This window comes from Xiphophorus couchianus, chromosome 1 (genome assembly GCF_001444195.1).
Source record: "Xiphophorus couchianus chromosome 1, X_couchianus-1.0, whole genome shotgun sequence".
In the NCBI taxonomy this organism is placed as follows: domain Eukaryota; kingdom Metazoa; phylum Chordata; class Actinopteri; order Cyprinodontiformes; family Poeciliidae; genus Xiphophorus; species Xiphophorus couchianus.
The window spans coordinates 20,030,430-20,054,239 of record NC_040228.1 but is presented as its reverse complement, the minus strand read 5'-3'; the positions used below and the strand labels follow the sequence as shown (position 1 = coordinate 20,054,239).

General features: G+C 38.7%; 3 protein-coding genes across 15 annotated transcripts; 2 read left to right on the top strand and 1 right to left on the bottom strand.

Annotated features, from left to right (window-relative positions):
• Positions 1-580: 580 nt before the first annotated feature.
• LOC114147229 (14-3-3 protein beta/alpha-1) lies at positions 581-4,999 on the top strand. The gene is made up of 6 exons (XM_028021839.1): positions 581-737; positions 1,751-2,052; positions 2,137-2,260; positions 2,666-2,829; positions 3,030-3,125; positions 3,215-4,999. The coding sequence occupies exons 2-6, from the start codon at positions 1,759-1,761 to the stop codon at positions 3,269-3,271; spliced, it is 735 nt and encodes a 244-aa protein (XP_027877640.1). The 5' UTR covers positions 581-737; positions 1,751-1,758; the 3' UTR covers positions 3,272-4,999.
• A 143-nt stretch (positions 5,000-5,142) lies between these two features.
• Positions 5,143-18,099, top strand: LOC114147150 (embryonic polyadenylate-binding protein-like). 4 transcript variants are annotated; one of them, XM_028021728.1, is made up of 17 exons: positions 5,143-5,309; positions 6,344-6,548; positions 7,136-7,329; positions 7,412-7,527; positions 8,444-8,539; positions 9,789-9,928; positions 10,017-10,111; positions 11,583-11,720; positions 11,967-12,062; positions 12,178-12,438; positions 12,747-12,834; positions 12,924-13,043; positions 13,123-13,238; positions 13,702-13,810; positions 13,901-14,031; positions 15,113-15,186; positions 15,832-18,099. In XM_028021728.1, the coding sequence occupies exons 2-16, from the start codon at positions 6,356-6,358 to the stop codon at positions 15,173-15,175; spliced, it is 1,956 nt and encodes a 651-aa protein (XP_027877529.1). In that variant the 5' UTR covers positions 5,143-5,309; positions 6,344-6,355; the 3' UTR covers positions 15,176-15,186; positions 15,832-18,099. The 4 variants fall into 4 exon arrangements, with proteins under 4 accessions (XP_027877529.1, XP_027877520.1, XP_027877546.1 ...); XM_028021719.1 differs by having other exon boundaries at positions 13,111-13,238; XM_028021745.1 differs by lacking the exon at positions 8,444-8,539.
• Positions 17,812-23,451, bottom strand: rbm39b (RNA binding motif protein 39b). Of its 10 annotated transcripts, XM_028021810.1 has the most exons (17): positions 23,179-23,405; positions 22,553-22,610; positions 22,207-22,378; positions 21,475-21,625; positions 21,112-21,161; positions 20,734-20,931; positions 20,519-20,572; positions 20,217-20,334; positions 19,976-20,128; positions 19,653-19,790; positions 19,504-19,569; positions 19,227-19,431; positions 19,052-19,138; positions 18,873-18,966; positions 18,571-18,676; positions 18,411-18,489; positions 17,812-18,329 (listed from the first exon to the last, which is right to left on the bottom strand). In XM_028021810.1, the coding sequence occupies exons 8-17, from the start codon at positions 20,277-20,279 to the stop codon at positions 18,229-18,231; spliced, it is 1,092 nt and encodes a 363-aa protein (XP_027877611.1). In that variant the 5' UTR covers positions 20,280-20,334; positions 20,519-20,572; positions 20,734-20,931; positions 21,112-21,161; positions 21,475-21,625; positions 22,207-22,378; positions 22,553-22,610; positions 23,179-23,405; the 3' UTR covers positions 17,812-18,228. The 10 variants fall into 10 exon arrangements, with proteins under 10 accessions (XP_027877611.1, XP_027877588.1, XP_027877581.1 ...); XM_028021787.1 differs by having other exon boundaries at positions 21,475-22,378; XM_028021780.1 differs by having other exon boundaries at positions 21,112-21,625.
• Positions 23,452-23,810: the final 359 nt, after the last annotated feature.

Sequence of the window (23,810 nt, the reverse complement as noted above, 5' to 3'; positions counted from 1 at the left end):
AGAGCACATTGCTTTTAACCTAATGACAAGAAAATTGGAACACAAGTAAAATATTGGTACTTTTAGTGGCAATATGTTGTGAAATTTCAATGAAATTATTCAAGGAAAAACCTGAAAATCTGCTAAAAGCCGCATTTGTTATATCTGTACTTAAAAGCATTAAGTTGACTCTTTGTCATTTTTAGCTTCAGTTCAGAGCCATTGTAAGGAGCCATCTGCAGGTTAGACACCTTGGATAGAGGATGCAGAAGACAGTACTAAACAGACACATGAGCTGTTCGCTGTGGTGACGCTTTAAGGGAAGAGAGAAGAGTCTAATTTAATAACATGCAGACTTTATTGATGTGGATTTGAACAAACTTTCATGCTTAGAGAAATTTTGCAACAACACTCTGAAGTTGGAAATCAGTTCTATCTTAGTACGAAGCCTAGAAGAGCTGCAACAGATTATATAAGAAGTATGAAGACATTAAAAACATACAACCATATAAGCTAATATACTCGTTCTGAAACGGTAACAAGTTAACTTAGTCTTCGTAAACGATGTTTTATCTTCGGCAGAAAAGCAGCGCCTGCATTACGTAAGGCAGATGTGTGGTGAGAAAGGAGGAAACAGAAGTGCCAGTGTAGCGGAAGTGGTACTGCCCTGAACGCTGAGCGAGACGGAGGACGGAGGCTGAATCGTCCAGAGAGTGAAAAAAACGACAAAAAAAGCAGGATTAAAAGTCACCAATTTTGTAAGTGTAGTAACCTAGCGCGTCGGAATATCGCACGATAGCACTACCTTTTCATTGGTAATTCGGCGGGAGAAGAGCTGTTTTTCATCGTGTGCGGCTGGATCCTGTTGAGAGGCTAGGCTAGCTGCTAACCGACGGTCGGATTCCATGACACTTTGTTCTGACAGGCTCGGCAGCCTGGGCGGGCCGAGTCTTACAGCAGGGGAAAATACACTAAAACGTTCACGTAGCTCACCGAATTGCCACGATTTGTTCTCGTCTGGTTTAACAGTTCCACAAGAAGAACCGTTGCTGTCCCGTTCTTGTTCTAAATAATTTAACGTGGCCGTTGAAATTTTCTCTACTGGCCTAGCGAAAGACAGCGGCAGCCAGGCGACGGTAGCTAGCCAACTGTTAGCTTCTCCATTCGTTTTGCGTTATCACGACATATTATCTCCCTGCGCGTTCTCTGGTCAATTAAGGACACACCCTTAAATGTAATCTAATAGAAAACTTCAACCACTTCTGGCGTATTTGTCAAAATATCGTTAATATTGGGCCATTAAATACTGCAGCCCGCTAGCGCTACTAGCAACCTCAAGGGAGGGCATTAAAGGCTGACCCGGGAAAGCTTCGGTTGGTTTTGTAGATTAGGGGATTAATTCGAAATATATTGATCCAATAAAACAGTCACGAGTGTTAAATTTAAGCACCTTACACCTGTGCATGCTGACGAGTGAGCACATAGCAGGTTAGGGAAGAGTCAAGATTGGGGAGCGCTACGAACGAGCTAACAGCTAAACCTTAGCTAGTGATGTGTATGGCTGACCCAGTTGCCAGGGGGCCCAGTTCAAACTTACACATAATTTCTGTATAACATAATGGTTTCTACCAAAGAGCTAGCAAACGGTGTTAATTTCAACAGAAAGTTATGATTATCCCATAGAAATGTGAACTATCCACCTTAAAATATGATTACCCATGTGTACTGTTCACATATCTAGCTCTTGACATTGCCTCTTCTTTTTTTCCAGTCTAGAAAATGGATAAGAACGACCTGGTACAGAAGGCCAAGCTTGCTGAGCAGGCGGAGCGCTATGATGACATGGCTGCAGCCATGAAGTCAGTGACAGAGCAAGGCGCAGAGCTGTCGAATGAGGAGCGTAACCTTCTCTCTGTGGCCTACAAGAATGTGGTTGGGGCACGTCGTTCATCCTGGCGTGTAATTTCCAGCATCGAGCAGAAGACTGAAGGCAATGACAAAAAACAGCAGATGGCACGTGAATACCGGGAGAAGATAGAAGCTGAACTGCAAGAAATCTGCCATGATGTGCTTGTAAGCGTTTAATTGTGAGAACTGTGCCCTTTCTTGTATTCCAGGGGATGTTTCTAAACTGGTTATCTCGTGTATTGATTTCAGGGGCTACTGGACAACTATCTCATTGCCAACGCATCTGCTGCTGAGAGCAAGGTGTTCTACCTGAAGATGAAAGGCGACTATTATAGATACCTTTCTGAGGTTGCATCTGGAGACTCTAAGAAGGGTAATTATATTACTTAAACATCGCACAACAATGTTTAACTTGACTTGAAAATAGGGATTTGAAAGATGATTAAAACGCTCATGAAAATCCTGATTCTCAAAAGAATATTTAAATAAAACAATTGCATTTTCTGTCAAACTGGAAATTTTCTTTTAACAGAATATTTTCTGCTTAAAAATTCAGTCAGTTTTTACTTTGGTAATATTTCCTTAACAGAAATCAAAGGAAAACACAAAATGTCTCATAACTTGAGTTGCATACTACCTTGGTGTTTGAGACATTTTTATGTAAACTTTATTGTGCTTAGACAGCGTATTAGTTTCTTTTCTTTTTTTGCTGCTCTGGTGTCTACCTTAAAAGTTTGTTAATAATTGATCATTTCATTTTTTTCTTCTGCTAATACAGATACAGTGGATAATTCCCAGCAGGCGTACCAGCAAGCTTTTGACATTAGCAAGGGGGAGATGCAGCCAACACACCCCATTAGGCTTGGCCTGGCCCTCAACTTCTCAGTCTTCTATTATGAAATCCTCAACAACCCGGACAAGGCCTGTAGCCTGGCTAAGACGGTATGAACCAAACCCTACTAACAATCTACTTGTAGTCTCTTTTTTTTTATTATTTTTTTTTATGTAAAACTATGGCAAACTGATTGACGATCAGTTTTAAATTTAACAATTTGGAGATGGTATAAATCAGAGGAAATTAGACCAACTATTGTGGAAGTTTAAGTTTTGTGGTTTTTGGATATTTTTTTTTTTTCTATCAGGCATTTGATGAAGCAATTGCTGAACTCGACACTTTGAACGAGGACTCTTACAAAGACAGCACCCTGATCATGCAACTACTAAGGGACAACCTGACTGTGAGTTCCATATTTGGGATATCCTGTGTGATCTTGATGTCTTTCCCGACAAATATTACTCTAACTTTTCTCTTGCTTTCTTTCTCCAGCTGTGGACATCAGAAAACCAGGCAGATGAGGGAGAGACCGGAGACGGGGAAAACTAATGGAATTGCACTGTTAATCCACCTACACTCTTATCTTAAACACAGACAGCTTATATACATCCCCCCCTCCACTCCATCAGCCCCTCCCACTTCTGTATGACAAGCAGCCTGAATTGCTCCTGACCAACTAGTTTACCCCTCTCAGTTCACTGTGAGGTGACAGGGTAATTTTCAGTTGTTAGCAGATTCAGTCACTTTGTGGAAACATGTTGTATTGATTAGTGAGTCCATGTTGCTGTTGTTTTTGTCAGCTTTGTGTGTAGGTCTGTATGTGGTGAGCGTGAAAGTGCGAGCGAGTGTGAAATGATTGCGCGTGTGTGTTTCTGGGGGGGAGGGGGGTGTTGTGAATTCGAATCGTCCTTCCAACTTCCTTTATCCCAGCTAGTTTGGTGTGCATTTTTCATCCTTTTTTTTTTTTTTTTTGTTACTTTTCTTATTTGTGATTCCTCATGATATTTACAGGTTTTATTGTATGGTAATTAAACTGGCAGTTGATTTCCACCAAACACTGTGATGGTAGGCTTTCCATTTGCTTCACAACCCTCAAAATAGTTTTTGTTTTTGTTCCAGACACGTACGATCCTGTATTCAGTTAACTGCAATTCTGCTGTGGGCTCATACAGAAAGGAGGCAGGCTGTATTGTGACACTGACATCTTGGTGTAATATTCCTTGATCATGTTCACAGATTCAGTTTTCAATTTCTAAGGGACCCCGTAAATTGTCATAATAGATTTGTTCAGACATGAGACATTCCACATTATTAGGCATCTTGAAAACAGCAGTGCTCCTTATTGTTTTTTGAACTAAGTATAGATTGTCATTGTAGTTTTCTCACTGTTCTGGTGCTGCTTGATCTCAGTACAATGAAAATTGTATGCGTAAATGTGGTTCCATGTATTTTGCAAGATTGACTATCATCTGTATGTAAAACCTAAAGTAACCTTTTATTGATGTTAATTGAAAATGTCTTGCCACACTGTATCAACCCTGCTTGCAAAATATTCCTCTTAAAGCGGTTGTTTTCTCCAAAAAAGCTTTTGTGCCTGGCTTTCTCTTGCAGCCTCCTGCATTTTTTTCCTTTTAAGGTAGCAGCATCTGCTTGTTTAAAATCTCATAGAACGAGTTAGACCACAAAAACATAAACCCTGACCTCAGTTTTTACCCAGGTGAATCTCTCGGCTATTAAAGCTAGCTGGTGGGAATAATTGCCTCTAAAAATCAGGTTTTAGAAGGTGAAAAGAAGCTCAGTGTCACAATACCATGTATCACCACTACATTCCACATTACTGTAGTTGAAGACACCATTCCACGTTATAGCTGGCGGTCTGTTTACTCTGACAATGCTCCAATAAATTGAAATCTTTTGTTGGGGGGGAAAAAAAAATAAAAAAAATATGTCAGTTCATTATTTTGCTTGATGAAAATGCAGTTAGTGAATGTGGAACGAAGCCTGTCTGTATATCAGGTATTTACTTGCTTTGTTTTTACTGACAAGTCTTATGGCTAAAATTTGCTTCTGTAACAGTCTATTACCCAGTGCACACACGTGGTTGTGAAAATTTAGAATAGCTATTAAAAAAGCAGTGATGAAATGGAGATAAACAATGGTTGGTGTAATTCTAGCTTTGTGTTTATGTATCTTAAAACCATTCTAGTTTCACTATACATGTAAGAAATAGGAAAGTGTCAAAGACCATTCAGTGAAATAAAGTTTCGTTTAAGATAAGAGGCAAATTACGTCTTTATTTCTGTTCAGAAAGTCCTGTTAATTTTTTTTTAAATGTATCAAACGTGGCTTTAAATACATGGACTCATTCCACTGCATGTATTTTTTATTACTAAGATTAGAACTAGTTTTTATCGCGGAATGTGACGTACTTTTTGTCAGTGCCTTCTCACGTCTTAATTGAAATTGCACTGCGCGGAGCAAGCGTGCAGGTGTTCGGCGATGCTAATTAAATCAAAACAAGCTGAGGTTCACGTGGAAAGTGTTCACAAACTGCTGCGCTGAATAAAAAGACATCCTCGCTTTAAATGTAAGTTTATTTGGTTTGAAACGTTAGGGTGTATTTATTTGTAGAACTGCGAGTTTCTTTCAGTGCGTGATGCGCACGCACTGGAAAATTTAGCTAACGACTGTTTTAGCTTAATGTTTTTTCTTGGATAAATTTGTTGCTTGTACCGTTAGCTACATCATTAAACTTTCAAAAGTATTTGCTTCCCCGCTTTTATGTTAAGATAATAGTTTTATCTAAACATTTCAGCTGAAAATCTTCTGCCCACTGTTAAAACTACCACCGAGTATCAGGTTGCTTCTTCTGTTTCAACTAGAAACAGAACGTTTCTAGTTGAGTGGAAAAAGGTCTAAACTCAACAAATCTTTGTGAATTCTCTTTAAATTTAGTATATACCGAGGTGTCTACATAAGTGAGAATATAATCAAGTTAATTCATTAAAAAAAAGTTTAGATTACGTACTCTGTTTTAAGCCTCCACTTAACACGGAGACAGTTTTATTTTGACTAAGGCTCACAATAAAAACCTTATGCTTTTTAGGGATCGTATATAAGCCAAATTAAACAAGGGATTTCAATACCGAAATGTTGGCCCTATGAAAGGATGTGCATGTGCTGCTATATGCACTAAATATCTGGTTCTGCATGAATTACTACATCAATGCAGCAGAATGGATTAAGGAGATCGGCCCCTGTACGTGCACCGATTGCAGTTTTCTGGTCGATCTTTAAGAAGCCTGACTGAAACTTTGTGTCTGAAATGTTGCTAAATATAGCAAGAAATTCACTGAGCTGGCAACAGTGGGGTGACCATTGCTAACTACAAATGTGCAGACATGAACTGGTGAGTAGGTCTGTCAGTCAAACCTCTCTCAGAGCAGAGCAAAAGAGGACAGTGGTTAAGATCGTCTTCACATGTAACGGCCAATCACCAATCTTCCAAAATTAAGGGTATTGGGAGCCAATTTACCAGTGCAGTAAAACATGCATAGTTTCCCTAATGTAAACTAGCAATGCGTTCTACTCTCCATAACCCCCTTTTGTTTTTTCATCCAGCTGGTACGCAACATGAACAGCAGTGGTCCAGCATATCCTCTAGCCTCTTTGTATGTTGGGGACCTGCACCCTGATGTTACAGAAGCCATGCTATATCAGAAGTTTTCTCCTGCTGGACCCATCATGTCGATCCGCGTGTGCCGGGACATCATCACCCGCAGATCCCTAGGATACGCCTACATAAACTTCCAGCAGCCAGCTGACGGTACTGCTGCCTTTATTTAAATACAGTTGGGCACAATTTATTTACAGTCCTGATTTGAATCTGACAGAGTGGGGGTTTTCAAAGTGTGGGAGAGCTAGCCTTCCTCTGAGAGCAAATGATCAACTGTCACCTGATATTTCTATTACTTTTCTTATTGCTGTTTCTATATTTTATGAGATTTACCTGCTTAAGCTATCTTTGGCTTAAGCATGATGGCCTAATTCCTTCATCAGGATATCGTCAGTTCTGCATAGGCATGATAATGAGCCATTCATTTAAGAAGGGATGCAACGAAAAGTTGCAGGGTGATGGACTTGCTAATCCAGATCTACAGAAATGGGAATAAACACAGGTGGATGTTGATTCAAAATCCCCTGCATTCAAAATAACTTAAATAAAATAAATCTTGTTCCATTGTTTTAATACATGGATGCCCTTAATTATTTTGTTAAGCTCAGCAAAGACATACTGTAAATTAGGAAACCTTTGCTAGAGGGTACAGTATTACATTTGTATGTAAAGTTGTGGTTTATTTTTGATACGTCTTCCTTCCTGATCGTGTTTTAATTTTTTTTAATAATTTTTAGCGGAGTGTGCCCTAGATACGATGAACTATGACGTCATTAAGGGTCGACCCATTCGGATAATGTGGTCTCAGCGTGACCCAGGTCTCAGGAAGTCCGGTGTGGGAAACATCTTTATCAAGAACATGGATGAGTCCATTGACAACAAGGCGCTGTATGATACCTTCTCTGCCTTTGGCAATATTTTATCCTGCAAGGTAGGCCTTTTTTTCTTTTTTGAAGATTGTTGTATAATTTTTCTTTTTTTTAGCATGACTCAAAATATCTGGATATTTGTAGGTTGTCTGTGATGAGAAAGGATCAAAAGGCTATGGCTTTGTTCACTTTGAGACTCAGGAGGCTGCAAATCGGGCCATTGAAACAATGAATGGGATGCTTCTGAATGACAGGAAAGTGTGAGTAAACTTTCACTAAAAGTGCTTTTGCAAATAAGTCCATCTGAGGGCTACAAACTCACTTGTTGCACTGGTGGCACCTAACTTTCTTTTTCAGTGAGCTGCACCACAACAATACTGAGGTGCACCCAAGTTCTCTCAGTTTCTATCCTTCTTTCTAGTGGTACTGCTTCAGGAATGATTGTCTTGAATGCCTTTGAGAGGCTGGCTGTTATGCATCATTTTGGCTGTCTTTTTGTGTCTAAGGCCTGCAAGCTGGATAGCCCAGATGCATGAATTAATATGCACTGAGATGAGGTCCAAACTCATTCCATATTTTATTTTCTTATTGGGCCTCTTTTTCCTAACAGTGGAGCTGCTCCACAGCAGAAAAAGAGATGTACAGGAATTTGTTCACAAACTTAAGTTCATATTTTAGTCCAGCAGATTAGCTTCTGTTGTTTGATGAATTTAAAACTAACACAAATTGTCACAGCTGCTCTATTGATGCACTTGCAATGTACAAGGATGGTTTGAATCAGATAATCTTAACATCTGTAATTTCCTCCGATTCTTATTGAAAGTTGAGCATATCACCTGTGGCTGGGGAGACAAATGACCACCTTACTTTATGAGTACAAAGTGTCATATCTAAGGGAAGCTCTGATTGGTGTTGATGTTCTACCTTGAATGAGTGCATGGAAGACAGTTTAACAGAAATGCAAAAAGTTAGGCGCACCAGTGCTATCAAGGAGAAAAAAAGTGATTGCACTCCAAAGACTTTGCCATATGTGTGACCAGATTGGTCACACATGAGCCCATTTGTCTAAACCTGAGGCCAGGCAAAGAAGTGAGCAGATATTAATTGTGCTGCTTTTTTAAGAGAGAATTTTTGCAGATGATTTCTCCATGTGTCTTTTTGTTGTTGTTCACTCAGTCAAAAGACAGGTAAAAAGGAATCTGGCATTGTCAACCCAAAGGACCGTTTCCTGTGGGAAAAATGTCAGTTCTCCCAGCTTAGGTCAGCAAATAGGTAGGATCTTTGTCTAGGTTTGTTGTTCATGCTTGTATTTTAATTATTCATGAGGGCAAAACTGATGCACAAACTATTTGAAAGCTTTACTTAAACCATATTAATTCTGAAGCTGAAGTATTAAGTGTTGTAATTCGTATATTGCAAAGATATTGTTTGTCACGTTTTGCCATTACAACCAAAATCCTGGTATTTTATTGGGATTTTATGTGAGACCTAAACACAAAGTAGTGGGTAACAAAAATGTGGAAGGAAAGTGATGAATACTTTTTAAAATTCTTCTAAATTAAAATCTAATCTCTTTAGTAAATGCAGTGTTCAAACACCTTGTGCTGTACTTACCACTAGTGGAGAGTCAGACTGCAAGGCAGGGATGTCCAAAGTGCGGTTCTGTATGGCCCTGATCAGTGTTGACAAATAGCACAAAATAAGTCTGAAAACATAGGTGATTGATGCAGATAACGTTTGTTAAAAATATTTATTTGCATGATTTTTACAGACAAATGATAAAATTGATTTTTTTTAGCTATAGCAGATTGTATTTTTTTCATTAATCTTTCTTTATTTCTTTCACTTTTATTTAATAGTAAATTGGACCACAAATGTTCAGCCGATTTCTGTCTTTTAAGCATTTTTAAGCCTAACAATTGTAGTGCACATGACAAGGCATCATTTGATGGCAGTTGATTGCACTAGATTTTATTTAGGGATGTTGGAGATGCCTGAATACAAGTAATGACACTTTTCTTGTGAAACCATTTATTATTTTTCTCCCACTTTGCAATTATGCATTGTTGATTTGTCACCTAAAAATAACATAGTAAAGTATGCTGAAGTTTGTGGGGAAAGTATGGATTGAGTGCCCAGAAATCACTCCTAATTTTAAGATTTAAAAAGTTCCTAATTTAAGAAAAGCTCAGACCCAGTTTTATTTAAACTGGGTCTGATTTTTAGATTAAAAAATAACAAACAATGCATTGACAGTTTTATTTCTTCAAGTTTTTATAAACAAAGTTGTCAAAAAAATTATTAAACAATCTGTATTCAATGTAAATAATCCAATCCACATTTTAAAATCTTTAGAATATGTTTTGAATTGAATCTTCTACAAGTTGGTCTAGATACCACAAAATGTCAATACTGAATCATAATCCAACCTCAGCTTGATTAAAAATATTGTACATGTAAATCTGACATTTTTGCCTTTAATTTGTTGTCATCTGGTTGGGTTCCTTGGCTCTGTCTCCAGGTTTGTTGGCCACTTCAAGTCTCGCAAGGAAAGGGAAGTTGAGTTTGGCTCCAAAGCTATGAAGTTTACCAATGTCTACATCAAGAACTTTGGAGACGACTTCACTGACGAGAACCTGAAGGAGGTTTTTTCTGCTTTTGGTAAGGAAATTCTCATTCTTGTTGATGACTGGCTCTGCCAAGGCAATGTGCTTTAGTATTAGTACATCCTTAACCTGTTTGCCTTCAGGGAGGACTCTCAGTGTGCGGGTGATGAAGGATGAGAAAGGCCAATCCCGAGGGTTTGGGTTTGTCAACTATGCTCACCATGAGGATGCTCAGAAGGTAGCAAATGCCAGCTGACTTTATTTTATCAAACTGACTACAAACCAGTTGTCTTTTAAACAATATACTGTGGCTATTGGTATGAGCATCGTTAATAATTTTGATGTCCAAATGAAATAATGATTTTGATTTGAACTTTCGTATAACCTTATTTTAAAAAGTAGTCTTTGGGAACCAGGACTAGACCAGGGTAGAAATCTACCCCAGAAAGCAGCCCCGGTGAAGACACAGCTCTATTTAGATGGACACTGAACCATCTGTGAAATTTTGTGATGGGATAATTAACATCTCTTAATGGATCAATTTTCCCAGCATTTTTTTCAGTTGTCTCAATTTAAATTTCCCTGTATTTAAGTTTGGCACAAATAAACCCAGTCACTCATATTGAACAGTTTATACTTGAATAAAACCATCTAACATTATTGGAGATATTAGTTAAATGTATTAAATTATATACTGATTCTATCTGTGGTTACTAAAGGAGTAACGATCAGGCCAAAGTCCTTTTCTTTTGTCACGCCTTATGAACCCAGACGTATAGTTTACCAAAGCAGAAACACGCCAGAAGGTCTAAAGAATATTGGTGCAGGTATAAATAGACAGCATATGTTAATCAGCTTTTTACTGTTGAATAAAACCATCTAACCTTTTATTCAAGGTTAGATGCTGAAACGAGGAAGTAGCAAAATGAAAGAACAGGATTTCTGTGGGGTATCTAAAGAAAGTAAAGTCCAAATTTGAAAATCACAATTCAGGCTTTGAAATTACTGAATAATTTGGTAGTCTTAAATGATTTTAAATGCCTTAAATTTTTCCTCTTGTGTAATGAAATCTCCATCCCTTCTGATGATGCAAAACTATCATTTAAAGATGCCAGGAGTGTCTACAGTCAGTGGTGAGAGTGACACTTTGTGCTGTTCACTTGAGCTGCCTTTTTGTTGTAGCACCTCTAAATGGGTTGCTAGAAATGTTAATATGTTTCATGGAGCCAGGTTTTAATTCACCATCATCTGTTGCTATTCATATTACAATTTTTCTGTGCTATGCCCTCTGCTTTTTTTGTCATCATATCTTTGCCTTTGTAGCGAAGATGTAATGAGAAGTTATGATTACAGTAGCAGCTGCTATGGCAGCTGAATGAGCGATATTTAGGTGAAACTTAAGGAGCTTGTTCAGTGTTTATATTTTAAATTGGAACAACATGAAGTGCATGTAGCATACCACACCGGGCTCCATTCGGACAGTTTCACTTTCCTGTTCTGGGATCCCGCTGCCATCTTTATTTTTGTGTCAACTGGCTCTACTTAAGGATGACCACTGGCACCCTCTCCTGGATGGTGGCCACACTACAACACTGGAGGGTTTAAGTGAATGTTATTAATCGATTGGAACTCATTTTAATCTAATGAACCATTAATCAACAACTAATTGTAAGTGGATTCATTGTTTGCTCCTTTTGTTTGTTTCCCAGGCTGTGGATGAAATGAATGGAAAGGAGCTTAATGGGAAGACCATTTACGTAGGTCGCGCTCAGAAGCGTATGGAGCGCCAGGGGGAGCTGAAGCGCAAGTTTGACCAGATCAAACAGGATCGCATCCAACGCTATCAGGTGTGGCTGTGTTTGACCCCAGATTACCAGAATTGTAGATTTAATCAAATTTGACACTTCAAAGATGTTTTGAAGTGTCTTTCAGGAGAATGTTGTTTTTATATCATTCTCTTGAGAGACACTAACTTTCTAAGTTAAAGTTTCAGTGTTGATCATAACTGAATTCCCCAGACATGTTCAACAGGTCTCTAAATGTGAATGAAAGAAGGAACAAATAATAATTTGATGCTCTTTTTCATGGTTCAGGGGGTGAATCTGTATGTGAAGAACTTGGATGATAGCATAAATGATGATAGACTCCGGAAGGAATTTTCTCCTTATGGTACAATCACAAGTGCTAAGGTAATATTTCTGCAAAATCCACCCAATGGTGGCTATAAAGATTATATACATATATATTGACAGTTTAGTGCATTGACCATTCATTTTTTAACCTATTCTCTCTCATTAACTGCAGGTGATGACTGAAGGTGGCCAAAGCAAGGGCTTCGGCTTCGTCTGCTTCTCGTCTCCAGAGGAAGCAACCAAAGCAGTGACTGAAATGAACGGGAGAATTGTTGCGACCAAGCCGCTGTATGTTGCGCTGGCGCAAAGGAGGGAGGAGCGGAAAGCTATTCTAACTAACAAGTACATGCAGAGACTCGCTACCCTGAGGACCATGAGCAACCCCATCATCGACTCGTACCCCCAGTCAGGATACTACATGACCGTACCACAGGTATATTATTTGGACTATTAATAGGAGAATTATGAACATGATTATTTGTCTGATATCAACCATCTGCCCTGTAGAATGTGTGAAGCAAAAAAAACAAACTCTTTTTTTGGTAGCGTAACTACCTTTGCTGGCTTAAAAACAGCAAATTTGCATAAATCATTTTAAAAACTTTGACTTTCTGCCTTGAAAACTCTATCCATCTAAATTGTTTTTTCTATTTAACCCTGTTCATAGTCTCTCAGGGATTTGAAATAATCCAGTGGCCTTATGTGCTTTCCATTCAGTCAAAACAACCCCTTATCTTGCAGCCTCCCACTCGCTCTTTCTACAACCACAGTGCAGTCAGCAACCTGAGACCAGTCCCTCGTTGGATGGGGCAGCCGCCCAGAGCCCAGGGTAAATTTCTTCAATTCTTTATTTAAAACAGATGTTTTTTGCTTTTTTTTTTTCCGATAATGGGTAAATAAAAGTGTTCATGCATCCAGGACCTTACTCAGCCCAGTATATAGGGAGTCCTCTTCCTCGCCGCGGTTCACCAACCATCACTACAGTCCGACAAGCTTCCACTCAGGCTCCACGCATCATAACCTCCTCACAAAAGACGAGTACCTAAACTATAACAGTTTTTTTCTGGATGATTTAATTGAAGTCTTACTGTTTGACGTGTTGGAGCTCTTCCTTCAGATAACATAGGGACGCAGACTGGAGGAGTGCCCAGAGGAAATCAGTACAAGTATTCGTCTGGAGTGAGGAACCCTCTGCATGTCGTTACAGTTCCTGCTCCCATGACGAGACCACAGGTACAGCTGCTGGGCCTCCATTATGTGACTTATAAACTGGATTGAGAAACAAACTTAAATATTTTAAGAGACGGTAGCTGCGTTTCCATTACAAATATGTGAAAACTTTGTTGGTAGTAAACTAATAAAAAAAAACAACAGTTTGGCAATTGTGGTGTTTCCATTTACGGAGCCAATCGGATGAACTTTAAACAATAGCAGGAATGTTCTAACTCTTCAAACAGGAGTTTTGATGCGTTTCAAAATGATATGCATAAAAAAAAAAAATATTGTCTTTGCTTTGTTCCATCCTAATAGAAGTCAGTGAGTTTTTAAGTTGATCTGTGCAAGTCTGACATTATTTGTGTTGTGGTTTTTAGATCAAAGCATTAGGGTGTGTATGTGGGAACATTATGAGCTTTTTATTTGTGGTTAGGAAAAATAAAATTACAATAATGAATGTGGTGACTGCTTACATTCTCAGGTTGCTCCTGTGCCTGTGGCTGAACCAGCAGCTCACATTCCAGGCCCGGAGTCTCTCACCGCTTCAATGCTGGCTGCAGCTCCGCTCATGGATCAGAAACAACTTCTTGGTCTGTCTTCTCTCAGTTTATCCTTTCCCTTTATCATGTCGTCTGTTTGTCTTTGTTTCCATACTTCCTTCTCCCTGCTGTGACACACAGGGGAGCGACTGTATCCACTGATTCATGCCCTTCACCCAAACCTGGCAGGAAAGATCACAGGGATGCTGCTAGAGATCGACAATTCAGAACTGCTGCTCATGCTGGAATCACCGGAGTCCCTGAACTCTAAGGCACATAAATTTTTCATTCAGTCCCTTCAGATTTTACACATCTTTATTAGGACAGACTGTCATCATAGACTGTGTAGTACATACCTCCACAAAAATCTATTAAGTATCAAATAGTGTCGAACCCAAAGTTGTATAAATAACACCTGCAGTAATTTTTGTGGATACAAGAATGAGATTAAGGCAAAATATAATGAAATATTTTTTATTTGCCCATTTGTCTTGTTTTGGTGAATTGAATATGTTTATTCTCAATGAGAATTAGATGCGTAGTTTTTTTTCGTCCTTAACGTATGAGTGTCCAGCTCCAATCCTCAAGGGTTCCAACCCATGATTTAAATGTCCATCTACCTTCTCAGCATATCGATGTTCACACTGCAAATGTAGTCCAAATCTGATTGTTTTTCTTTCTCTTTTTTGAAGTTGAGTGACCGGATTAGACTTGTTGAAATAAATGTAAAGGCTCGGATATGGGCCATATCTGATTTTTGTTTTTTTGTCAGATTTGAGTCACTTCTGTATGTAGTCCTTTATCTGATTTGTATTCAAGCGTTTTGAATGCGATTTCAGTTGGACCTACCAAAGTGGTTTTGATGCGACTTTGATCCCTCTTTCCATTGTCGTTCCCCAATACTGTGCACCGGCAGGAGGTGTTAGTAGTGACAACATTTCACTCTTTCAATCTGTGTTGAACACTTTAGAAATGTAAATGCACATTTCCTTCATGTTTTCCACACCAATGAGTACAGTGCAAGATATCATCATTCTTTTGTGCAAGCCGGTCAGTTTGGAACCAAATAGTTCACACTGAATTCAGATATGGGCAAGATTTTCAAAGTATTGTGAATGACCATACAAAAAAAACTGATTCGAGCATCAAGATCTGCAGTGTGAATGTAGCTGTAATGTTCTACTGAGGCCTGCTAATGAACCATCATGTGACTCAGGCAGGGAAAGAACCAGAACATGTAGGATAACCGACCGCAGAGGACACTGCTGAAACTGATGCTGTTCTTGGTAATCCAGAGGAATCCGGGAGTTAAGATGTTCTTTTCATCTCTGTCCCATTTCTTCTTTCTTTCAGGTGGAAGAGGCAATCGCTGTCTTGCAGGCTCACAAGGCAAAAGAGTGTTCTCCAAAAAAGTGAAACAATTTAAGGTCTGCTTTAAATCTTTTAAATACATTTGCAGCATTTTGTTCATAAGTACAAAATGGGTTGCAGCATTTTTGTTTTTTGCAATAGTTAGGTATATTTGTTAGACTGTTTCATCTTTCTAGTGCTAGTGCTTCAGTCATAAACCATTCAAGCTATAAAAAGTAATAGAGGTTTAATTAATGGTGTTAAATCAGGTGGCTAATTTTTCAAAAATATGTAACACTTTTTGATCTTTAGAGTGATATCATATCTTGAGGCTGCTGTTGCACCTGAATTGTCCCACAGTTTTATTGTCTGTGGGGCAATAAAGGCTATTTCTATTCTATTTGATTTAAATCGGCTCAAAATTTAACTCCTGGTAGCTTTTGATGCATTTTACTTGCTGTACTTCTCAATTGCAGGTGTTTTTAAAAATACTGCTTTATGTAGTGATTTTTATGGAAGTAAAAAATAAAATAATCTTTAGCTCTAGATGCATAGTTGGGCACAATACATCTCAGTAAATGTCCAACTAATTGGCTTATATTTTGGAAAGATTACTCACCAGCTAACAGCTAAAAATGGGCATGAATAAATAGTTTATTCATGCCTTATTTTTCCCAGGTAGATGAGCACAAAGACCTAATTATGTGTTTTGTTTTTCCCAGGTGTGAAGATTATTCTAGAGGAGAAAAAAGGTTCTAAGTATCAGTTTTGGGAAAAAGAGAGCAAAGAATAAAACTTGACATGTTTAGAATGATAGTGAAATGTTTCTGAAGTTCAAGCTATTTTGTTGTTGCAGTGACTTTTGTTAGAAGATAAAGTTTCCAGAATATGCATTAAATTTGTGTTGCGTCATATTTTTTTTAATATCAAAAGTGAATACTTCTATACCATTTCATCCCCTGGTTTGCATTTAATCAATTTACATAAATGGACCAGAATTCAGAGCTAGTCAAAGATGTGAGAATATTGAGATGTCTTTATTGCTTCATCTACAAGTGCATCGCAGTAAACTGGAAAATCACCAAAAGGTTGTTCAGTAATTCAGTTCAAATGGTCAAGCTCGTATAGTTTTATTAGACGTTGATGTATTAAGTGTTGTAAGATATCAGCTAATGACCACAAAAATCAGCTTCCTAGAAAATTAAAAAACACTTTTTTTCCAATTCATTGTCAGCATGTACTGTACAGTGTATGTACTCATTACTTGGTCAGGATTTCCTTCGCTACATCAGTGGAGACAAACTGCTTGTGGCTCGGAAATGAATAACAAAGACCAGGTGTCTTCAATGCGGCCTTAATCCGATTACATTTGGTCTGTTTTCTCATCCTGTTGACAGACATTTATAGATTGTCTTGGGGGTCTAGATTTGGTAGTTTACATCAAATAAAGTGCCATAGTTGTTAAATTAGGTACTCTAGGCAGTACGGGCAGGTGCCAAGTCCAGCTGGAAATTTAAATCGGGATCATTTTAGGGTTTATCACCAGAGGAAAGCATGAAGTACTTTAAAAACAAACCTGGTGGACAGCTGTTTTCATGTCGGACTGGACAAGACAGTGGACCAGCAGATGGACTCCCTGAATCATCTCTGGCTGTAGAAATTAAACACTTGACCTCAAGTAATTTGGGGACTCTCCAGACTTTAAGGATCTTGATTTCCATATAAAATCTGAAAAGAGGACTTTGAATTAAGCACAACAATTCAAACCCTCCAGCCCAGGCAAGATTTGAGGCCGTCTCCAGTCTGGGATAAATCTATGTGGCAACTCTCACAAAACCTGAATGGACGTTGCTTTAAAATCACAAAGGCGACGGTTCTTTTACAAACAGCCTTCCATTTATGGAGTCTGTTTCGTGATCTGTTTAACTTCAGTGCAGACAGTTCAAAGAGGTGTACCGTTTCCCTTTACTGTAATGACAGCGAGGAAGGAGACTCGGTTTATTTTGAATATCTGTACTGGCTAGCCACATGGATGCATGTGATGGAGCATTGTCCTGCATAAAACAAATCTTTTTGAAAGATGACCCCTTCCTGTAGCACTGCTTTAAGGTAAATAGTTATGGAATATGACAACTGGAAGATAATGATTCCTGGTAGCTTCATGCTAGTTCATAATTATTTGCATCTTTCAAGTTTATTATGACCCTGCTCACAAAGTTGCAACAATGTTAAGAATTTAGAGTGCTAGGCAGTTTTCAGTGTTAACTGTTTTTGGCCATGTTAAGTTGCCTAATAATTCTGCACAGCTTGTTACAGTGTTGATGTTGTTAGGCCACATCCTCCCTCTTAGCACATCACCTGTTATGTTTAAATCCATTAAGTATGCAAAGTTTATCCAGCTTGGATTTAGAAACTGCCTAAAAATATGGTCAAAAAACTTGATAATTATGTGCTGTGATTTACAATATTGGTGTACTTTGAAGTCTATTTTACACCCACATACAATTAGTATATCAGCAATACATTTGTGAACATTTTATCTACAGGTAAAGTTAAAATTTTTGCTAATTCACTTATCACCATGCATACAATAGAGTTCCTGGTGTCCTCAGTAAAATGAAAACCACAGGCTCCAATGCTGCTATTAAGACTTTAATCACAAATTGAACCTGGCCTGACAAACTCAAATGGGAACAAAAGAATGAACTGAGGTTTGCCAGATTTATTGGAAGCCTTCATACAAAAGAAATTATGGCTGTATAAAGTTACAAAGGATTACCATTGACATCAATATACTTTCAGCATTTTAGGTCAATTAACCCAACAGTATTCTGTAATTTCAAGGTAATGAATTTAAAACGGCTGAGTTTAACGAGCAGATAAGACGATATTTAAAAATGTACAGACCAATAGATATCTGCAGATTACTTTTCAGTGGTAGTATACAACACAGACCACAAATCTGAAAAGCAACTTCAAAAAAAGAAAAACCTTGATAAATGTGAGGCCACTTCATCAGTACACAGCCAACTAAATTTCAATGCATCTTTGCTTCAATTGAGATTTTTATGAAATGCAAACAAATGTATTTACACAGATTTTCTGAAACACGTCTCAGACTATCGACGTGAAGGCATTAGAAGCTGCTTTGCCGTTACTGAATCTGGGAAGAGGTTGTGGTAGGTTGGTAAAGGAACATAAGCAGCTGTTATCATTTTACCTGAAAGGGAAAAAAAATAAAAAAAACGTCATTCATAGCTTACAAGTCTCCATTTACTGCTGCAGCAGCTACTTAACATACCTGCAAACCAGCGTCCATGAAGTGCATTTACTGTTGCCATTGCTGCAGGTATTGAGGGACACTTCACATACACATTACCCTGTGCACAAAAGAGACAACTGATTAAAATATGAAAGACTGTTGTAAACTATAGAACATTGCTGGATGATTACAAATTTACCTGAGGAGAGTTCTTATCAACGTAAATGTGTACGACTCCCCCGTGCTTGTTGCATTCATCAATCACATCGTCTTGGATTTCAGAGGCCCAGTTGGGATCGTTTTCTCTAATGGAAAAAAAATAGATAAGTATATCATGCCAGATAATATACATGGTGATAGTCATGTTTTTATTCCTTTTGCTACCAAAAATATTTCACAAAGTAACTTTTTACATACAAATAAAAAAGAAGGACGTAACAGCAGCCAAACACTTAAAAGAAATTTGAGAAGATCTGTGAAGCAATTAGAAACGGTTCTTACGCCTGCGGGTTAAACAGGTTGGACAGCTGCAGACAGTGTGTGGCCAGCGGCTGTGATGGGAGGTTCAAGGCTTGGCTTGGTGCAGGAGTAGGAACTATGAGAAGAATACAGATCTGTTACTGACATTTTTGTGGTGAAGTAGGCTTAGGAGAGGGCGGGGTTACTATTTTGCTATTCACCTGATGGAGGAGGTATGCCCCCAAAAGGTATGGATCCAGTCATCTGCAGAGCCTGCTGAGCAGCAGGGGGGATTTTCAAGCCAGTTCCTGTGGAGGAAGAGGAACATTTTTCAACTTTAATATTGAAATTAATTTATAACCAGGACTGAAAAACACATCTGCATTTGTAACAAACCTTCCGCCAGCCGAGCCATCAGCTGCAGACGGCCTGTTGTGCCAAGGTCGATGCCAGTCCTCTCCAGCTCATCGTTGTCCAGGAAAGAACTAGCCGTGGAAGAATCTGAACGTTCTGTGACGTGTCCCACCTTCATGGGACGTCCTGCCAGCTCAAACCCGTTCAATTGCTCCAACGCCTTCTTTGCACACTCTGCATCTGCAAACTTCAGAGAATAAAGAGTCTAAAGACTGAAGCTGGCAGCGAGCATTGGTTCTAACAGCAAAGCTTCAGTTACCGATATGAAACCATATCCTTTGGATCTCCCAGTCTCGCTGTCCATCATGAGTTGGATCCCTTCAATCTACGAAAAACCAACAGGAAAAGATGATGAATATCAAAGCACATGAAATGAACATGCACCGTGAAACAAATCATCTTTCTAACCTTTCCAAAAGGTTCAAAAATTCCTCGCAGCATTTCTTCAGTGATGTTAAAATGTAGTGAACCCACATAAAGTCTCATTGGACCTGCGCTGCCCTTCTGTAGGTTATTGGCTGCAGCAGCAGCTCTATTTTTCTCCGCCTGGAAACAAATTAACAAGATTTAATTAAACTGAGAAGAAATTGTACAATAAATACTGCTTCCTTAATAATGTTACATCACGTAAAATTAATTTGTTCAACTTCTAGCAAAGCTTTTACCATCATTTCATATCAGACTAATGTCTCTAAAGCATCTACATGTTTGGTGGATTGAGCTGAACTGACCTGAGAAGCCTGGACAATGATGGGCACACCTAAAAGCCTCTGACCAGTTAGTCCAATTGCCAGTGGTACAGAAGACGACTCCACAAACTCTATGTATGCAATACCCTTTGACCTCCGAGAGTTTCTATCAGAGATGATTCTCACATCTCTGACCTGCAGTTAAGTGAGAAGAAAAAAAAAGACATAAGATAATTTCCAAATCAAAGCTGATCAGTCAGAAAATGTTTCTAACGGAGCTGACCTTTCCAACAGCTGAGAAGAAATCCTCCAGGTCACGAGCTCTGATTCTAGCAGCAAGCTGCATGCAGAAAACCGTGCGGGCATCCCTTTCCTCTGGTGTCAGATTGTCGATTGGTTGCCTTGATGACAGGAAGAAAAATGGTCAAAAACAATTCTGTTGAAAGTCCAACAAACAGCAGCCACAACATGCTCATAAAATATCTGCTTAAAACAAAAGTTTCTGATGTGAAACATGAGAACAGGAAAAGCTTTTGACTTTCATACCCAAGCATGAAAACAAGCTGAACTGTTTGGTGAACTTACCTAACGGGACTCTTTTCTTTTTTGAAGGGACTTCGACTTCTGGAACGTTTTCGACTAAAATAATGAACAGGAAAAAAAAGTCAGCTTTTGTTTTGAATGTTACACTTGAATCGCTGCCTCTCTAACCATCCTAATCAAACAACATATAGAGTTCCCAGAACATGTATGCTCTGGCTGAGTGAATGTGCCACATTAACAGTTAAGGAGCTACATACATGGGGCTCTTGCGTGCTTTGTAGCGCCCAGCCCGATCCCTGCTTTTGGAGCCGCTGCGATGGCGCTCCCTGCTGCGGCTGCGCTTTTTATCTTTGCTCCTGCTTCTTTTCTTGCTCTTCTTCCTGTCTCTGCTCCTGCTACGGCTTTTCTTCTTCTTTGAGCCTGGACTGCGGCTCCTACTCCGACTCCTTCTCTTCCTGAGGCACATCAAAACCAAGAAGGAAAATTACCACAAGCAACATTTTTGTAAAGTGCGAAACTTAACTTGATCTAAATCTATAAAGATTTTGATCAAGACAATTTCAATTTATTAATATGGTGTGAATCACAACACCTTTTTTGGAAAATTCTGTGAACGAGTAATGACCAAAACTTACTTCTTGCCGTGTTCATCGTGTCCATTTGCATGATAGGACTTGTTCTCATCCTAAGCAAGGTTTATAGAAGAACATCATGAGGACGTAGATGAAACATTTCAAGTCGTCAAGGTAAAGGGGGTTGGGGGTGAGAAGAGAAAATGCAAAAATATATTCAATTAATAATAATTCATACTTTCTAACAAATCTGGACAGTTCTTCCACCACCCCAATACCTTCCTTCCCCCCCCAATATAAGGCTGGTCAGTACTTAATGCTACAATGAAAAAGTTAAAGGGATGTCCAACATATTAGCAGAGTTCAGGAAGCTTTGATAACTGTCAGGTCCTCTCCACCATCCCCCCCTCCCCTAGCAGGTCGTACCAATGCCACTATTTGTGCCTAAACACGTGACCACGCATGGCCCATGGCCACTAAAAGAGATCCTGTGTGGTTGGTGTCAGTCCAGTGATCTTCACCCATTTTCGTTCTTGGACTGTAAGAGCTCGATGCCACCTCTGTCACACATCTTGCCCTGAAGCAAACAGGGATTCACACTTCTTAGTAATACTGACGCCCAAAAAATAAATAAAAATGATCAAAAAAAGCCACCTTTTAACACTAAAATTATCTGAAGATTGCATGAATATTTACAATTGTTTGGCTTAAGAAAAATAACAACTGAAAATACAAGGTTTTCTTAAACAACAATTACACTAAATACGTTGTATTTTACAGTCATTTCACTAAAATGTCATGGTAATATGTCTTGTGTAGCATGCAATTAAATCAAGATGCTGAAAGAGGCAGTATTCATATTTACGAGAAAAATATTCATCTAAACTAACCAGCGTAACTGGCATAATTAAATACTTTGTTAGGGGAATAAGTGCATCAAACGTCTTTGTGGCTCAGGGACATCCTAGTGCAATTACGTAATCAAATATTTAAGGAAGTTCATACAAGTAATGTTCTCCACACAGTGAAATGTTATGAATATTCACAATTAAATGCACATTACAAAGGGGGATAGGAGTCAACAAGCCAATTGTAAATCTGAATACTGCCTCCTTTGCTGGACAGATAAAGATGGGCTCATCAACCATTGGCATTCACCTTGTTGGAACCGAATTGGGACTGGATGGTTCTAGGTTGAATCTCTTTTAGTCCTAAAGTGAACCACAGTACATCAGTATATGCGCAATAACTACCTTCCTTTTTTTTCACAGTTCACAGTGGAATCAAAGATGAATTCATGGGAGTAGAGGTGAGATATCATTAGGGAAGTCTATAAAGAGAGATAGATGTGGATTTATTTATATTTCTGTATTGCGTTTTTAAATAACTCAATCACCAGACACAACATTCAAGTGAACTTCTTCATAACAACAAAACTTTAAGATCTAAGCAAAACAAGGACTATAACAGTTTACAGGCCCCATTTCTTCAACTCTCAACTCACCTTTCTGTAAGGCGCTTCCAGCATGGCCTCGACGTCAAAATCATCCGCCATTTCGATCCTGCAAATAAAAAAAATAAAATAAAATAAAAACCCGCTTCTGATAAAATAAAAACACCCAAACACACACACGAGAAGATTCCGGGAGGGAGGTAGACGGGTTAGACATGATGGGTGCTCCTATAGTATCAAAAAAAACATTTAGTTTTTCATGTAAACACATGTTCAGGTTATTATTCAGATAATGGCGCCAATTGTGAAGCTACGCATATAACTACGGTCTGCTAAAACGTTTTAACACAATTCTCAAGCCACGCACGGGTGTACGTCGCTTCAAGCTATTGCTAACTAGCTATAGCTTGAAGACACTTTACCGTCATTTTAATTTTAACCAATTTCTTTTTAAAAACTAAGCTTTAACAAACAGACAAACGAGACTCTCGATAAACAGATAAACCAGTTAGCATAATAAATAAAATACTCAACTACCTAGAAACGGTTACAGTTACAGGGCCGCAGAATGCGCCTGGGTGGATAAAACAAGCGTTTAGTTCAGGGTGCCAAAATGGCCACTCTGACTCGAAGCGTTTCCGCGGCAGCGAGCTGAAAGTGGCAAACAATGACGTTACCGTCTGAAATGGAGGATATGCTGGGCCAAAGTCTGAATACCACGGCTAATATGCTGCTGACGAGATTGGCGTCGACGGTTATCCCCTTCTTAAACACAGACAGCAGCAGTGAAATAAGACGTTTTGAAGTTATGTAACCTTTTCTTTTTCCTTTTCTGCTATTAGAAGCTACTCGAGGCAGGTCGTGGCTTTACGATCTCCTTCCGTCTCCTTCGTCTTCTTCTTCTTCGATTGTTGCTCAAGTGGTGAAAAATTACAACGTTACTGCCACCTGCTGGTTCGAAGTATACATTGAGTGTATACAGTATTTATGTCCTATCTAGAAGGCATTAAACGTTTAGATTATCAGAGATTGTTTTGTGTGCTAATATATCAAGTTGAAAGTTTAAGGACTTATTAATGGCTGCGTATTTTGTGAAAATCAGACTGAAGATTTGGATAATTTATCTTTTTCACTGTAAGTTCGTTCAGACTTTTTGAAATGATATGTAGAACTGCAGCTCAAGAAAATCTATCTGCCCCCATTGATAGGAAAAAAATAAACACTAGGTGATTTTATTTCGGAAAATTGTTAGTAATGTAAAATTCTGATAAAATGCGGACGTTTGCATTTATTGAATGACAAAGAATGA

What these genes read in the sequence shown, in the direction of transcription:
- LOC114147229 (XM_028021839.1), top strand. Translation starts at nt 1,759, where the DNA reads ATGGATAAGAACGACCTGGTACAGAAGGCCAAGCTTGCTGAGCAGGCG. An exon ending in ATCTGGAGACTCTAAGAAGG is followed by an intron (nt 2,261 to 2,665) that starts GTAATTATATTA and finishes CTGCTAATACAG; the next exon opens with ATACAGTGGATAATTCCCAG. An exon ending in TACTAAGGGACAACCTGACT is followed by an intron (nt 3,126 to 3,214) that starts GTGAGTTCCATA and finishes TTCTTTCTCCAG; the next exon opens with CTGTGGACATCAGAAAACCA.
- LOC114147150 (XM_028021719.1), top strand. Translation starts at nt 6,356, where the DNA reads ATGAACAGCAGTGGTCCAGCATATCCTCTAGCCTCTTTGTATGTTGGG. An exon ending in GCAATATTTTATCCTGCAAG is followed by an intron (nt 7,330 to 7,411) that starts GTAGGCCTTTTT and finishes GGATATTTGTAG; the next exon opens with GTTGTCTGTGATGAGAAAGG. An exon ending in ATCGCATCCAACGCTATCAG is followed by an intron (nt 11,721 to 11,966) that starts GTGTGGCTGTGT and finishes TTCATGGTTCAG; the next exon opens with GGGGTGAATCTGTATGTGAA.
- rbm39b (XM_028021762.1), bottom strand. Translation starts at nt 22,603, where the DNA reads ATGGCGGATGATTTTGACGTCGAGGCCATGCTGGAAGCGCCTTACAGA. An exon ending in GATGGCTCGGCTGGCGGAAG is followed by an intron (nt 19,139 to 19,226) that starts GTTTGTTACAAA and finishes CTTCCTCCACAG; the next exon opens with GAACTGGCTTGAAAATCCCC. An exon ending in TTGATAAGAACTCTCCTCAG is followed by an intron (nt 18,490 to 18,570) that starts GTAAATTTGTAA and finishes TTTTGTGCACAG; the next exon opens with GGTAATGTGTATGTGAAGTG.